Source organism: Fusarium pseudograminearum, chromosome 2, assembly GCF_000303195.2.
Source record: "Fusarium pseudograminearum CS3096 chromosome 2, whole genome shotgun sequence".
Classification (NCBI taxonomy): domain Eukaryota; kingdom Fungi; phylum Ascomycota; class Sordariomycetes; order Hypocreales; family Nectriaceae; genus Fusarium; species Fusarium pseudograminearum.
The window spans coordinates 8,807,985-8,824,554 of record NC_031952.1 but is presented as its reverse complement, the minus strand read 5'-3'; the positions used below and the strand labels follow the sequence as shown (position 1 = coordinate 8,824,554).

The following is a 16,570-nucleotide window of genomic DNA, read 5'->3' as shown; positions in this document are numbered from 1 at the left end:
CTTACTATTAATTAATCTCTAGTTTATTACTCTATATAGCTAACTAATATTATAGATTATATAATAATAAAGCCTTAATAAAAAAGCCTATATAGTAATATCTATAACTATTTTATTAACTATTTCTTTAATAAAATAGAAATTAGCTAAATTATTATATTTAATAATTATAATAAAGACTTAAAATAGTTAAAATATAAAGTAAAATACCTTTAAGAGGTTAATTAAAATAATAATTATAATTTAATTAAATTAATTACTTTTAGTTATAAGGTCTTTTTACTTTTTATAAAGCGCTTTTAAATTAAATAATAAGGCTAAATAGAGTAAAGGCTTAAGTAAAAACTTATATACTTAAGGGACCTTAAGAAGAGGCTTATAAGAGGGCTTAATATCTATAAAGATAAAATTACTTTCCTTTAGGCAGTTAAGTTAAATTATTAATATAAAGTCTAATATTAAGTCCTTAAGTCCTAGCTTAATTAGGTTAATAAAGCCTTTAATAATATTATTATTAAGGTAATAGAAGATATAATAATAAAGGATATAGCTATAATAGTTAAAATAATAAGGGCTTTTATATTAAATGCTATCTTATAAGAGGAGCTATATATATATAGGGTAAATAGGGAATTATTAAAATATAAAAGTTAATATATAATTTAAATAGGTTTATTAGAATAATATAAATAGGCTATATAGATAGGTAAATCTAAAGGTTAATAGGGTTCTATTAGGGTAATATAGAAAGTTAAGTTTAAAGTAGCTTAAATTTAAAGAATTTATTAATATTTAAATTATATATATAACCTTTAATTGCCTACCCTAGATATAGGATCTTAATTATATTAATAATATATTTAACTGTAAAATAGAGGTTATAAGATAATAAATTAAAAGGCTAAATAAAATAGAGGATAAAATCTTAAAGAGCAGTATATATATTATTATATAAGTTAAGTAAGAATAATATATTAATTAGGGGCTAAAGAAGATATTAATAATTAAGAAATACAGTTAAAATATATAGATAGGAGTATTAACTATATCTATTAAGGTCCTAGGCTATTAATACATAGGAATTAACTTAGGTTCTAAACGAAGTTGCCCAGATAAACTTATCTCATTCTCTTCTTCGATATTCCTAATGCGACATTCAAGTCTTGCGGCTGATCGTGGTTAGAAGCGTTAGGCTTCCTTGAAAGGATCCTAAGCTTTGCAGATTCAATTGAGATACGACGCGTCATAGCGTGTCATAGGTCTCACCTTATCTTGTTTTTTAGTTGACAATGGCTAATAACTAGGGCCAGGTGCACTCCGAGAGCTCCTACACAATCACAATATGGGGAGACGGGGGTTAAATTCTATTGTGGCGTGAAGCGTTGAGCCACCATAACTAACCAATTGTTGACCTAAAACTCTGATCAGCAGTGAGCAAGAACTCGTCGACTTGCAATGCATTTTCAATGCAGCGACCCAGACTTTGGCCTTAGAGGCCTTAGCCAGCAACCCAGCCGCTCATTGATTGGTGCCCTCTCTTGGTCGCCTCTTGAATCCAGACCGCGTGTTCTAGGGGTCTTGATGTTACGCATATGCAACCAGGTGTCACTGAGTTGCCACTCAAGCAAGGCGGTTGCGCTTTAAAATTGGAGCAATTTGTGCTGGACACAACCCAGAAGCCATGGGACTTCCGTTCTACATACATTAACCTCCTGAAAAACTGGTCTCAAGCCTAAGGCGGACTCTGAATTAACGTTATCTCTTCATACATACTTCGTCACGCTCATCCCATCCCACAAAGCCCGATCAGTCCATTTCGCGCTGACTCGGCGCAAAATTTCACTGTAGCCTGATTGCGGCCTTCGTCGGACTTTTAAACAGAGCGGAAACAGCGAAGGACATACGAAAACACCAAATCAGGAACTACGATTACATAAGTGGCGTTTTATACCATCAATTCGGGTTAATCATCCAGTGAAATTGGTGGAGACGGCGTGGTTGATGCAGTTTTGCTATCATATCATGCTGTCCTTTTCCCGGGAAGTTTCTCGACTTGGGAAACGACTTTCGAAGTTCAAGATAAGACGTATTTGAACGGGTACCGAATACCGAGAGTTTGGCGAATCTGCTGCAGTCACTGCTGAGTTTGGCTAGCTATACCAGGCCTTGGCAACTATACCATGACGACCAGCAAGGCGGAGTAAACCCACATGAGAATACGAAGACCCGGGTTACCTGAACCAGGGATGTTAATGAGTACCCTCAGATATATTGGTATATAAAGAGGGACCGGACCTTGGAGCTTATTCATCTACGCTCCTGTTCACACAGCATCACGAAGCCCACCTCACCATGGCCACCATTAGCAATTCAGACTCCCTCCCCAGTGTATTCCAAGCCTTCATAGCTGAACAAGCAAACATCAAATTCACCCTGCCTGGTGATGCAGAATGGGCTGAAGTCACGAATTGCTTTATTAAGACATCTAAATTTCCGAGCGTCGTCGCCAGACCCCAAGATGTGTCACACATCCAGGAACTGGTTCGTTTCTGTGTCTCTCACTCAAGTGACTTTGTACTTCGCTCAGGCGGACATGATTGCACTGCCAGAAGCCAAGTCAACGGTGCATTGACTATCGATATGCGCGATATCAACTATGTCAATATTTCGGAGGACAGGAAAACTGCTCATATTGGGGGAGGGATTATTACACGCGAGTTGGCGAAGGCTTTGGGAGTTCAAGGACTAATTACACCAACGTGAGTCGGCATTACGGTTCGGACTAATGTTTACTGATGCGAGACCAGGGCACCGAATGCTTCAGTTGGATATGTTGGTTGGGCAACACTGGGAGGCTACAGCCCTTTGTCTACCAAGTATGGACTGGGGGTTGATCAGATCATCGGCGCTAAGTACGTCAATGCTGAAGGTGCGTTAGTTGACGCAGGTGAAGAAGAGCTGACGGCCATGCGTGGTGGAGGCGGTTGTCTTGGTGTTATTACTCAGATGACTATTAAAGTGTACTCTCTGAAGGAGGTAAGTTTGACCCTGAACTGCATGAGGTTGGATCTGTCTCGTTGTTAACCTCAACTAGATCCTTGAGGGGACTTTCGTGTTCGAGTCCACCAACAAGCACGCAGCCTAGGCCTCTTTCATCGATGGATACAACAAACCCACAGCGAGTGAAGACATCCCAAACTGTCTCTCAATTCAACTTACTGACGTCGCAATTCCCCACGCCGGTAACATCTTCACCATCTCTTGCCTCTGGGCTGATGAAGACCATGATGAAGGCCGTAGGTGGATGGCCAAGACTGTCGCCCTAGGTACTTGCGTTAGGGAGGTTATCAAGACTAACAGCTGGTCTGCTTACTGCGAAGAGAAAGAGAAACTCGCTGGATACGGTGTATACGGTCGCGCTCGAACTCTCAACTTCAAGGATCTGACCCCCAAGACCTTTGAGATCCTTGCTAAATACAACGAGTCAGTCCCTGGTCCGGGGTCTCTCTTTTCAATGCAATTTCATCGAGACTCTGGTCATCATCTTGACTCTATGTTCTCGCCGCGCTGCGATCACTATTGGCTTGAGATCATCGCCACTTCTCTTGAAGAAGCAGGCGCTGAGGTGGCGGACCAGTGGGCCCTGAATTTACAGAGAGCTTTCTGATCAAGACCCTGAGAATATCCTTAAATATGCTTATTTGGGTTTTGTGGGTGACGGAGAGATGGATTTGAAGAGGACCTATGGGGCCGGGTTTGAGAGTCTGATGGCTGTTAAGCATAGAGTTGACCCTGGGAGCGTTTTTAAGAACACTATTCCGCGACTTTAGGGACATTGATGCAAGGGAAAGCTTTTGAAGAAGGTACGAGGTAGTATACATCAGCCGAATAGACATTTCCTTGAGGTGGTCCAAGGCAAATCGACATCAGTCCCTCGCATAAGTATTCAGCCATTGTGCACTTTCTCACTAACTATGTCCCCGGGATTTACGAAGGGATACATACGTTATTGGGAATGGTAACAGCCTTCAAGAAGCTCTTGAGGATGCCTACCACTGACTAAACATAAGCTGTGATATGGGCTCTTATGACGGCTCCTAAAACCTGTACTCTGTCCTACTTACCTTTAACAAAAAGAGGAAATTCTTAGGAGCGGAATGAGCCCTTGAATCCAACTAGCAACGGATGACAGATTAAAGTGCTGTATCTATACTGCTGAATACGGTAGGTGTTAAAGGGTAGGGGGAATCAAGGTAATCTCGGACTGGCCGAGATACCAGAAGCGCATGAAGTCACAGTTCATCCCAGAAACAACTCACACTCCTGATTGATATCACCTACACTCCGGGCGTAACACCCCTGCCACTTGAGCCTGTATGATATCATTCATGGAGAAGTGTGTGCTACTAAAGCATAGAACAGCCCGACCGGTCCGACAACCTGGTGCTACTGTATCATGCAAGGGTACGTTCTAGAAACATCACAATGCTACCTCAGACTGGGGAATGCGGAGAGCATTGCATAAATCCCCTTCGTCCTTTCCGATATCATTGGTTTGTCCTGCAGCCATTCTCTCGGAGGGGCAGCTGAATGAGGGACTTATCCTAAGCGACCGGTAATCACTTCTATCGTTAACAATCAACGCATATGGTGATGCAATCTCTCAATCCTCATCACCCTATAAGGAAAGGAACGTCATGGAGATGAGATAAACAACATGTAAAGGATATCGTATACAAGCCGTGGGTCATTTGTATCGTGAATCCCACGACAGTCTCTTCAAATCCAAAGTCGAAAGGCAAAGAGGTCTCGGGCCAGTTAAGCAAGGTGGATTTACACTGGACACAAATCCTATATAATATAGTTCACCCTTGTCTTTGCTGTGCCTTTCTCAGAGTTTGTTTTATGTTATTTTCTTGGTTTAGTGAAGTGTTGGCGTATTGGGAAGGATAGGGGTGCCCGTAACAAGTACATTTGAGATGGTTTGCATGAACATATGGAGTTAATTGTCTAGAATTAATAGCCACGGATGGAGTTACGTTCCCTATCTCTTCTAGCTTACTCCTATTGCCTATGTCCTCTGCAAGGCTCACTATTAATACGATCCTCTCCACGCAGACGATACCGAGTGCACCTCTATCTTCACGTCCTTCACAACGCCGACAGAAAACAGTGACACACCTGTGCTTGAATCGAGAGGAAAGATCTGTGCTGTTATTGTCTCTTCGCCGCGCCCGCCAAACACCTCAACCGATGACCAATCTAGCAGAATGCGTAGTTTGACCTTTCCATCCCTGACAGGCAGCGGAGCGTAGTATACGCCCGGGAATGAAGCGCTGAAAGAAGAATCACCAGATGATTCGCGATCAACGAACATTTCATTGGCATCAAAGTCATAACCAATAGCGGTGCCGTATTTCCCGCCGTTTGTTCGCACGTTCAGGCCCAGCATTTTGGACTCTTTGCTAGCAGCAAAGGTCAAGGTTATATCTAAGGCCTTCCCAGACACTGGGAGAGTCAAATTGCCCGTGCGCGTTGAACGCCATTCATTCTTATACAACATCCTTCTGCTCTCCAAGGTTTGCAGGTTAGGGTGTGGCTTCTGTATCAGGCGCGCCCTCCCGTCCACGGTTTCGAGTGTAAAGACCCGAGGAATGCTCATCGCGCTTCGCCATGGGGAGGTGGGAATGTCCACTGCGTAGGCCCAATCGTTCATCCAGGCGACGGCCACGCGCTCGTAATCGGAAAGTCCATTGTAGGTGGCAGCAGCGTAGTAGTCAGGACCGTAGTCCACCCAGTTAGCTTGTGGCGGGAGTGACTTGTCTGTGAAGACAATTTCGCCCACGTCAAGATGGCCCCAACCTCCCGTGGCGCGATCGACAAGTTGGATATATGCAGTTTTGCCAATGAGGTTGGCGACGTTCCAGCTCGTCCATACGATATCACCTCCGTTGACGCCAGTGGTCGATCGTACCACCTGCCCATCCACAATTAGGTTGATGGCGGTCTCTTGATCGGCTGTCGTTCCATACGTCTCTGGATTGTACGGATTGTTGCAACAGCCGATCTTGAAGGCAATGTACTTTTTGGAGACAGTAAATCTCTTGGAGCTGAGAGTTCCAACACTTTCGTCGCCCTTTTCCCACAACGTGAGTACCTGGCCGTTGCTAGGCTGTTGCTGGACGAAATCACCAGTTGGTTTCCAGCTTGATTCTGCGAAGCTGGTTTCGTTCCAATCTTCAAATACCACACTGTCAATTGGAGCAGACGCATCGTGAAGACTATTGGCATCTGCTGTGAATGTTGTTCCATCAAAAGTGCCAACCACATACTGGGTTCCTGATCCGCCAGCATGTGCGGGACCGCCAGGATTGAGTCCGATTACCATCACCCACTTGGTCCTGGACTTTTTACCATCCACAGGAAGCTGAAACAAGCTGGGACACTCCCACTGGCCACCAACTGCATTGACAGGGCCAAACTCACTAACATGTTCCCAGGCCGTCAGGTTTTTGGAAGTGTAGATAAGCAGTTTGTGAAGTTGGGGCAGCGAGACGGTCATGACCCAGTGCTTGCTTGGCCCGTACCAGAAGACAAATGGGTCGCGGAAGTTGAGATATTGGTCGGCATATTGGCTGGGAGGCTCTAGGATGACTGGGTTGTCAGGATACTCAGTCCAAGAAAGGCCGTTGTCTGTGCTGAAGGCGATTGATTGAGATTCCTGGCCGGCGCGCACGGTTTTCTTGCTCGGCAGGGTCATATCTGACGTATAATGCGATGTATAGACGGCCACAAGAGGAGGTCTCTTGCCATGTCCAAGACCTGAGGCCATGGCGTCATCAGAGACAGTACTCCCGGAGTAATAGAGTTCATTCAACGACCCTGCTGGAGACTTGAAGGCGTTCAGGGCGACAGGCAACTCTTTCCAGCGCATCAGATCGTCGCTGACTGCGTGGCCCCAGGAGATATTTCCCCAGACGTCGCCTGTAGGGTTGTACTGAAAGTACATATGATATTTCCCTTTATGATAGATGAGGCCATTGGGGTCATTCATCCAGTTTTTGGCTGGGGTGAAGTGATATTGAGGACGATAGTCCTCGGTGTAGGATGTCGCACTGGCGGTTGCCAGCAAGCAAGGAAGAAGAAGGGAGAGTTGAAGTTGCATCTTTGACTGACTGCCTTGGATTGATTCTTGTGCGGTGAGATGGTAAAGAAATCATGCAGGATTTATACATCTTTGATCAGGTCTTAGGAGATCGAAGTGGTGGATCACACTGATTTCTGGTCTCAATCTAGGATGTGAAGGAATTAGTGTAGTCGTAAGTGATCGTGCCCAAGCAAGGGTCGATGCCATCTTGATGGATAATAATTGGTGACTCTTTCATGGGTTCGTACGATGCGCGATTAAATTCTGAACTTAATACACATGTAGCTGCATAACAAGATTCCCAGGTGGAAGGGCGTCTTGGTCGAAATTGGATGGTAAGCTGTACCTACACTGCCAGAAATCCAGAAGCCCTGGCGCCTCTGTAGATGGCTTCGGTGATGAGTCTACGTACCTCAATAGTCGGGCGAAATATGTGGATAATGCGGACTCTAGGAACCGTATTCTACCTTCCGTTTTCAGATCAGAAAGGTTGTGGGCTCTCACCCAAGATCTATTCCATGTTACTTTCGATTCATATGGCTCTGACACATGGCCACGATTATTTCGGTTCTATTGGTTCAGTCAGTAACCTCGCTTCTGATCCGATCGCGCAAGGCCCCTGCAGTTGACAAGACTCATATGAGGCATTTATGAGTAAATTGATCTAGGGTTAGGAGGATAGATCACGACGTTGCAATATCCTCTTCCCTTCCCTTGTTGATGATCCCATGTAGGCTAGGATAGTGTATTTAGTGTCGGACCGACATGTCACTCAGCCAGGTATTACCTTGTACCCAGTTTCTAGCGGCTTTCCAGAATGCGCTCAACCCTACCAAGTTTCAGTCCCCAGTCTCGATTTTACGGTTAGTATGGCCAAGCCGGGTCTAACCGTTAATTTTCGGCGGAGATTGCTTGGCGGTTCCTTGATCCTCGCCCTATTCTTCACCTTGTTTAGCTACGTCACTGACGCTGTACGCCTCTGCCTCTCAACTACTGCACCACCTCGCTACTACTAGCGTGGCAGCTAAACCACCCCTACTGATGGGGCCCCGCATCAGCCTGAAGCATGTGCGAGTCATGCACGCATTCAACAGAAGACGACACCAACGGGGCACTTCCTAACTTACGTTGACCGGTTTGAGTAGCGGCAAAATGTGATAGGGTTCGGTCTTATCACCTGCCCAAATGGTCCGAACAACAGGAGTCAGAGCTTTCCTGGGCACCGTAGTAAGCAGGGTCTGCTGCATCTCCTTTTCTCTTCCCCATCCCCCCATCTCCTGGTATATCATTGCCTCTTTTATCACTTCCCCGCATCTCCGCAACCTCTTGGCGGGGACCCCGCATCATTAAGATTGAAGTACTACTGCACCCCGCGTGTGCAGGTTTTAACATGGTATTGCTTAGTCATAGTCACCTTTGGGCGCCTTATTGCTATGAGAGAAATTGGGATCCCGCTATTTATTGTGACCTAGGATAGCCGCTCATTGGTGTCAGACCCTACTAGTCATATGCTGGGACTCAATCTGATTTGGAGGGAGAATACTACATTGGTTCGTGAAAGGTGATGTCCTTTAGGCCCTCAATCAGGTTACTTATTTCTTAGGTGAATAGCCTATATATAAGTATAAATAATAAGAGCACATTCACGTAATTTGCTTTACCAGATAGCATCACAATCTGAATCCTCATACATTCATCGTTACCATGATGGGATTTCTCACACTCGTCTCGCAGACGCTGTCGATCCGTCTCTTTTCATTCCTATTATTCATCTTGTATGCCAGTGCAGTACCCCTTGCTACCACCAACACCCGACCCAGCTATCACATCACGCCTGAGAAGAAATGGATGAATGATCCCCAACGTCCGTTCTTCCTGGGGGACGAATGGCATTTCTACTACCTATACAACTCCAACTTTGATAGCTCAAACCCCGGCTCAGGGGGGACGGAATGGTATCACATCACAAGCACCGACATGGTACACTGGACTCGCCGGGGCGTGGTATTGGAGAAGTACAAACCAAACCCTCCCAGTAGCATTATACTCGGTGACATCGAGACCGGCAGCGCCGTGGTCGACGTAAACAACACGGCTGGCTTTGGCCGGAGTGCCGTTGTGGCCATCGTTACACAGATGGCAGATGGGGTGCAACAGCAGTCTCTTTTCTATTCCACCGACAATGGGTACAGCTTCACCCCTTATCAAGGCAATCCCATAATGCCAAACCCAAGCCCAAGTGCAAAACCTGCGTTTCGAGACCCCAAGATCTTCTGGGATGACAAAGAGGGGCATTGGGTTATGTCTCTCGCAGAGGGTGACAAGATTGGTTTCTACACCTCTATAGATCTCAAGACCTGGGCGTACGTATCCGAGTTTAAGCCTGAGAACGCTGGCGTAGACCTGGGCATCCTCGAATGCCCAGATCTATATCAGATCGACCTAGACGGCGACAGCACAAAGCGCACCTGGATCCTCGCATTAGGCGCCAACGGTTATCGCTACAATAGGACAACCGGTACTGCATATTGGACCGGGAAATGGGACGGCAACGGCTTCACAGCTACAGAAAGCTTTCCGCAATGGATGGATGACGGGCCTGATTTCTACGCCACGGTCAGCTGGGAAAATCCTGGTAACAGATACGGCAGCCGGTATGCCATTGCCTGGATGAATAGCTGGGATTACGCAGCTTCGCTCCCTTATTACTCGGATTTTGCTGGCCAGGACAGTTTAGTCCGGGAGGTCAAGCTCAAGACCATTAACGGTTCTCCCACCTTGGTCAGCATCCCAATAGGAGGATATGGAGAGATTTTCGCATCTCCCAAGTCCGTAAGCGACAAGACCATCACAACGGATCCTGCGTCTGCATCCCTTCCCAGCGGCATGGAGCAAGGGGCATACGTCATCCGCGCCACCATCTCCAAGAATGACGGCGACAAGGGTAACGAGGTCCGCTTTATCATCAAGTCCGACGGGGCCTTCAGCACCACTGTCGGCTACGACTTTGTGCATTCCCAGGCATTTCTGGTCAGAGACTCAGACGGTTCCGCGACGGATTCCATGGCTGCGGGTCCGAAGCAGGCGTACGATACCGTGCGCACGGCGCCGGATCCGACAGGAGGGAGTACGGTCAAGCTGGTCATATACGTGGATTGGAATTCGGTGGAGATATTTGTGAACGACGGTGAAGCAGTGTTATCGGGGCTGATTTATCCGAATCAAGAGGCGAACGGCGTTCAGGTTGTGTCGGATATAGGAAGTTTGACGTTGGTTTCATTTAGCTATGCGGCTTGTGACAGTATTGACTACAGTTAACTAACTTACTATTACTTAACAAAGCATACTTTACTGATTTAATTCTCATTATGATATTAGTTAATTGACGTGTTAATTATCCCAAGTTATGATTTGATTTGATCCACGATCTCGCCAAGACCACGAGTCGCCGGTGCGAAAACAAGGGCCGTTCCGCCCGGATCTGCAAGAAGGTGGAAAGTTCAGGATCGCCTGATCTGTAGACCAATAGGGTCCATACCCTACTGAGGGACTTTTCGCGGAAGTTCCGTGAGACATCTCGAGTAGGAAGGTGAGTACGCTTGTGCATCAAAGCTGAAATGTAATGTAACGTAAAATTTAGCTATTGAATTCACCAAAGTGGGTTCTCGTATTCAACTCGAAAAGACATCACGGAACAACTATTGCTTGGGACAATTAGAGACTAATCCATGTATGAGATAGTTCTGGACTCTGCGAGGGCTGATGGTTTTATTGAATTGGGGATAGGGTCAAGTGGAATGGGTATAGTCTGGACTCGTGCGGATAGATTTGAGGCAAGTCAAGCGGCAAAGCTTGACTGATCTGGATCAGTTGAAGCCATCCTATGAAGTATAAAAACGTGAAGGCCCCTCGGATAATTCCAAGTCTTTTAAAGCAGACACAATTGCACATTTACAATCTCGTTACAACATCTTTCCTAGCTTCATATCACCACTTTTTCTGTAAGCCAGCCTTATCTCCCAACACCATTCTCATTTCCTAACGTTCCCAGTCAACATCCAAAATGGTCAACGCACTATCTATGATCACCGCCCTCGCCGCCATCGCTGGTGTGCAAGCCGCCTGCCCCAAAACGTGCTCTGTTGGCACTGCTAGTGGTAGCACTTGTACCTATACCTGCACCCGCGCGTGCGCCAATCTTGCTGCTGGTGACGCCCGGGACTCGTTCCTTGGAGCTTTGCAGGCCAGGGGGTATTCCTGCTCTGGAAAGGGACTTACAGGTGTCAGCTGCAAGAAGACAGCCAACTTTGGTAGCTGCTATGACCATTACTGGTTGTGTGGCAAGAACTGTTAGGTACCTAATGAGACGGGGCAAGGGTAATTCAAGTATGAAGCTGTGACTTTATTGCTCGGAAATTGTAAATAGAAGACTCAGGTTATAGTATGGGTTTGTCTTTATGTACTGACCCTACTCAAGTACAAGACTGAACCTGTTGATAGGGTTTCCATCTTTAATTACACTTTTTTTAAGCATCATAACTCTAATGCCCTTACACATAACCTTTACCCTACTATAAGGTTTAGAAGGGGCACAAAATGCACTATTCACTTGCTTCAATCCAGTTTCTTTCCTCTTCCTTCTACCTATATTAATATATCACAAAACCACATATAATAACCATAAAGATAGATCGCATATAAACTCTTAAATAAGCTATTAGCAGCCCTAATTATAAAAGGGCTAGGCTTATCCTCTTTAGAGGTATTAAGATATCTCTTAATAATATTTACTATTATTAATATAATAACCTAATAGAAAGTAATTCCTTTAGTAATATTAATAAGGCTCTTAAAGGTATAATTAATAGCCTATTTATTAAGATATACCATTTTAGCTATATAGCCTTTTTAATATCTTTAATTGCTTATTATAGTGGTAAAAAGAAGAAAGCCTAAGAGAAGATTATTATACTTAAAGATAATATTAAAAATAATATTAAAGATAATAGACTTAATAAGGAAGAAAAGGAATTACTATAGGCTATAGTTAACCTATAGTAGTAACTGGCTAATTAAGCTAAAGAGGAGGGAGATATTATAATATTATTGGCCTTAAAAGGGGGAAAATCGGTTAGAAAACCAGGGAGCTAGGCGCTATTACACAATAAAGAATACACATTAGTACAAGACTGAACACTTACCCTTCTAGTTCGTATACTTGTCAATACCAACTCTCATCATCATGCATCAAACTACGTTCAGTCACAAGCCACCTAGTTCTTGCGGCACAACATTGCTAATTATGCTTGTTGCCATTCTTCAGCTCGACAGTGTAGCTTATGTAGTTTGTGATGCCCAAAAAGCCGATCTACGTCGTCTTCTTCAAGTTCTTATCCTTGACAAACTCTTGTACCATGGCTCTTTAGTGTGTGAAGTGTATCCCACTCAGCTGACTGCTCTGAACTTTTCAAGATATCACATTGAAAGACATCAGTGCCCAACCTAAACCTTACTCTCTCGGAACTGCGCAAGATACGGTTGTATATCAGCGCAGTAGACTTATGATCGATCAACAGTTGAAAAGTTGTCATATTCCGATCTATCCTTAAGTCTTACGACAACAGCTATTCTTTATATACTCGGACTTTGTATGAGTCCAACCATTTATCCTCAATAATTACCAGTTGTGACAATTGTACCTTTTTCAGATACTCGTCTTCTGGTGTGTCCTTATAGTCCTCTCTGTCGATATCAACGAAACCCTCTTTTGCGATGGAACGAGGCGTGATCATCAATGAACGACCTTTGACAACCATTAGTATTTCACTAAAGTACTGGGATCTCTCACACTCACCGTTGATGCTCCTATCAGTTGCAATTCTCAACATGCAGCTGGAAACATCCTTCTGTTCACCAAACTCCACACCGCGGTCCACCAGCCACTTTTCGTACTCGGCGGTTCGAATAGCGCTCTTGATCCAACAGGGTGCGACGTAGTTTATGCGGATTGACTGCTCGTGGCTTGATCTTCGGACGGTTCTCATGAAGCCTCTCAAGGCATATTTCGTTGCAGTATATTCCCAGTTACCCTGTCGCATATCAGTCAGCTTTCTGGTTGCTGTTGGTATTGATGGGCGGCGTCAAAGTCAGGAACTTACTGGACTGTCAATCCAAGCTACCATCGAACCTGTGATAATAAAACAACGGTCCCGTTCTTCGCTGACCGGTTGCTGGCGAAAATAATGAACCGCAAGTTTCCAGGTGTAAAACGTGCCGTCTATGTTGACACGAACAATGTTTAAGTCAGGTTTGGTTGGTTCACCGTTAGGGTCTGCACGGTCAGTAAATGGGTCTTTCACTATTCCTCCAGTGGCTTCAGTGGGCGCTTACCATCAAGATTCCATAGACTGTCCCCCGAACTTCGAGAAATGCCAGCATTTGCGATGACAACATCAACAGAATTACTTGGGCTCTGGCTTTTCGCCCTCTCGAACATTGCTTTTTGCTGATCCCAGTCTCTGATGTCGCATTTGACGAATACACATTTTTGGCCGTCGGCGTTGAGCTCGGCTTCAACTGCTTTGCCGCGCTCTTCGTTGACATCGGCGAATGTCACCCAGGCACCAGCAGCGACAAAGTCTCGTACAAAAGCTTCACCCATTCCATTGGCACCTCCTGTGATGACTACCGACTTGGCTTGAATGTTTTCGAGTTTTGGTGCAATGGTATGGTCAATTGGACCATTGTAGGCATAGCGATTGACAGCCATGATGTATGAGCGAGCTTGATGATGGGATTGGGCTACAGGTAGTGGTGGTCGCCTTGTGGAGCAATAAACAAGACGACAATTTAGAAGTCTTTCACCTGTAAGTTAAGGTGAACCAGATAAACTTGAGCTAAAACTGACAAGGTTCAATTCTGATTCCCTCAGTCGCTCTAAGTATGAAGGTACTGTTGCGGCGCTACGTAGCTTGGCCGGTTGAGCTACCGTGCGATATCGCTACAACCCCTCATTCAGCATCAGCTGGTCACTAATGGTCGGCAATACCGTTTCGGGATAGCCATTCATCAGTACAGCAGCAACATTGCCGAACATACTTGGCAAAGAGGTAGATGACTTCGGCAATCAACACTCATGAGATCAGTTATGCTGACGCGATGGCCTGATTGAGGCTTTGCCGACTTAGTGCTGGTAGAGCTGATAGGGCTAGGACAACACCAGCATCTATTTTACCCATTTTTGACCATTCTGAGTACTTTAACGACACTTTGAACTGACGTACAAGAACAATCTTATCCACACAATCGCTTCAACCTCACCATCACCTGGAGCGGACTTGAAGCTTGACTCTATCAACATCAACGACAATGCCCTCTTTGGAGTCGCCAGAGACCAAGGCTCAGTCGGCCGAGGACTTGTCTTCGATGCCAGCAACTGAGCTCCCAGAACTCGTTGCAAATCTAGATGATATCAAAAAAGGACTGAGAAACGGGCATGCAATCGGGCATGCAACAGATCCGTTTACACTGAGCAAGGAATATGCCTACACACCACGAAAGATCAAAGTCTTCACGATTGGCGCAGGATTCTCTGGTTTGTTGATGGCGCATAAGTTCCAACACCGCTTCCCCGAGATGGACGACATTGTTGATCACACTATCTTTGAGGCTCGCAACGATATTGGCGGCACGTGGTTGGCGAATAATTATCCTGGCGTCCAGTGTGATGTACCCAGTCACATTTACGTATTTTTATCCTTCCAAGCTAGAATATCAATTTGTACTAACAGTGCTAGGCATTTCCTTTTGACCCCAATCCCAACTGGGAGAGGTTTTATGCTAGCGGTGGTGACATCTTGTCTTATATGAAGGCGACAGTCAAAAAATGGAATCTTGACCGTGACTTGCAGCTAAACACCCGAGTTGTCGGCGCTGAGTGGCTAGATGATCTTGGTCAATGGAAGGTCACAGTCGAGCACGAGGGTGTTCAACGAGAAGAGTTCTGCCACGTGCTGATCTCAGCGCAAGGAGTTCTCGTGTAAGTCTTGATTAAGACGTCTCTGAAACGCAGGTGCTAACCGGTCAGTCACGAGTCGTGGCCCAAGATCCCCGGTCTAAAGGACTTTGAAGGCCATACCACTCACTCGGCCAGTTGGGATCATTCGTACGACTACTCCAATAAGCGTATAGCTGTAATTGGCAACGGTTCATCAGGAATCCAGATTGTCCCTCAAATGGCAAAGCTCCCCGGGACCGAAGTCACAAATTTCGTCCGTGGTCCAGCATGGGTTTATTACAGGGCACCACCCTCAAAGCATCTCGGCAGAGAGGACGATGATCCTAACCCTCGCTACTCAGAGCAAGACAAGGCGCTCTTCCAAGACCCAGAGCTTCATCTTCAACACCGCAAGGGTATCATCTCGCGCACAAATAAGTCCTTTTACATCTTCCGAAAGGGCGAGAATAATGAGCGGGGTATGAAGATGGCTGCTGAGCAAATGGCTGAGAAGCTTGGTCATGATCCTGTGCTATGTTCCAAGCTTATTCCTAAGTGGGAGCTGGGTTGTCGTCGTATTACACCTGGCCCTGGATATCTCGAGTCATTCTTGCGGCCGAATTGCCATTTGACGGATAGTGCGATTACGCAAGTTACGAAGAAGGGTCTCATGACTGCTGATGGTAAGGAGCATCAGGTCGACGTCAGTAAGTAGTAGCGCTCTTCTCCATAGACCGGTTGGTACTAACAATGTCAGTCGTATATGCCACTGGCTTCGACGTCTCTTTCCGTCCTCGCTACCCCATCGTGGGCTTGAACAACATTGATCTCCGCGAGCAATGGAAGGAGGACCCGGAAGCTTACATCTCTGTCGCAGTCCCCTCCATGCCCAATTACTTCATGATGATGGGACCTAATTGCTTAGGTGGGCACGGTTCCCTTGTCGAGTCCCTCAACTGGACAGGCGACTACTTCGTCAAGTGGATCAAGAAGATGTCAACTGAAGACATCAAGTACGTCGTTCCTAAGAAGGAAAAAGTCGATGCCTTCATTAAGTACTGCGATCAAGTTCACAAGACTCTTGTTTGGAGTGGTGGCTGTACGAGCTGGTATAAGCGAGGCAAAGTTGATGGACGTGTTACGGCGCTGTTTGGTGGAAGCGCTCATCTGTTTAATCGCATGCTTGGAGATATTCGTGCGGAAGACTTTGACATCGAGTATAACACGGCGAATCCGTTTATATTCATGGGCAATGGGTTCACAGAGTTTGAGATGGATCCGGAGAGCGATTTGTCCTGGTACGTTGAGCAGGCGGAAACTCTTCGGTGCTAAGGGTCGGTTGAGGAGTGCAATACCATTCATAGTCCTTCACACTAAGATAGCATTAGATCGTCAATTATGAGCTTCTTTCAAAGATTACAATATTT

The 16,570-nt window shown here is 45.6% G+C and overlaps 6 protein-coding genes across 6 annotated transcripts, besides 8 other annotated features; 4 read left to right on the top strand and 2 right to left on the bottom strand.

Moving 5' to 3' along the window:
• Window positions 1-108: 108 nt before the first annotated feature.
• Window positions 109-209: a repeat region.
• Window positions 210-220: 11 nt separating this feature from the next.
• Window positions 221-272: a repeat region.
• Window positions 273-631: 359 nt separating this feature from the next.
• Window positions 632-692: a repeat region.
• A 75-nt stretch (window positions 693-767) lies between these two features.
• Window positions 768-818: a repeat region.
• A 21-nt stretch (window positions 819-839) lies between these two features.
• Window positions 840-864: a repeat region.
• A 72-nt stretch (window positions 865-936) lies between these two features.
• Window positions 937-981: a repeat region.
• Window positions 982-2,352: 1,371 nt separating this feature from the next.
• FPSE_08195 (uncharacterized protein) lies at window positions 2,353-3,667 on the top strand (the record flags this gene model as incomplete). The annotated part of the gene is made up of 3 exons (XM_009261313.1): window positions 2,353-2,759; window positions 2,808-3,036; window positions 3,146-3,667. The coding sequence occupies 3 exons, from the start codon at window positions 2,353-2,355 to the stop codon at window positions 3,665-3,667; spliced, it is 1,158 nt and encodes a 385-aa protein (XP_009259588.1).
• A 1,428-nt stretch (window positions 3,668-5,095) lies between these two features.
• Window positions 5,096-7,165, bottom strand: FPSE_08194 (uncharacterized protein; the record flags this gene model as incomplete). The annotated part of the gene is made up of 1 exon (XM_009261312.1): window positions 5,096-7,165. One exon carries the CDS (start codon window positions 7,163-7,165, stop codon window positions 5,096-5,098), a length of 2,070 nt encoding a protein of 689 aa, XP_009259587.1.
• Window positions 7,166-8,851: 1,686 nt separating this feature from the next.
• Window positions 8,852-10,465, top strand: FPSE_08193 (uncharacterized protein; the record flags this gene model as incomplete). The annotated part of the gene is made up of 1 exon (XM_009261311.1): window positions 8,852-10,465. The coding sequence occupies one exon, from the start codon at window positions 8,852-8,854 to the stop codon at window positions 10,463-10,465; it is 1,614 nt and encodes a 537-aa protein (XP_009259586.1).
• A 745-nt stretch (window positions 10,466-11,210) lies between these two features.
• On the top strand, window positions 11,211-11,501 carry FPSE_08192 (uncharacterized protein; the record flags this gene model as incomplete). Its single annotated transcript, XM_009261310.1, has 1 exon — window positions 11,211-11,501. One exon carries the CDS (start codon window positions 11,211-11,213, stop codon window positions 11,499-11,501), a length of 291 nt encoding a protein of 96 aa, XP_009259585.1.
• A 423-nt stretch (window positions 11,502-11,924) lies between these two features.
• Window positions 11,925-11,955: a repeat region.
• Window positions 11,956-12,038: 83 nt separating this feature from the next.
• Window positions 12,039-13,916, bottom strand: FPSE_08191 (uncharacterized protein; the record flags this gene model as incomplete). The annotated part of the gene is made up of 8 exons (XM_009261309.1): window positions 12,039-12,042; window positions 12,183-12,188; window positions 12,349-12,364; window positions 12,661-12,670; window positions 12,847-12,950; window positions 13,002-13,236; window positions 13,306-13,478; window positions 13,538-13,916. 8 exons carry the CDS (start codon window positions 13,914-13,916, stop codon window positions 12,039-12,041), a joined length of 927 nt encoding a protein of 308 aa, XP_009259584.1.
• Window positions 12,110-12,155: a repeat region.
• Window positions 13,917-14,515: 599 nt separating the features above from the next.
• Window positions 14,516-16,475, top strand: FPSE_08190 (uncharacterized protein; the record flags this gene model as incomplete). Its single annotated transcript, XM_009261308.1, has 4 exons — window positions 14,516-14,893; window positions 14,944-15,185; window positions 15,234-15,850; window positions 15,901-16,475. The coding sequence occupies 4 exons, from the start codon at window positions 14,516-14,518 to the stop codon at window positions 16,473-16,475; spliced, it is 1,812 nt and encodes a 603-aa protein (XP_009259583.1).
• Window positions 16,476-16,570: the final 95 nt, after the last annotated feature.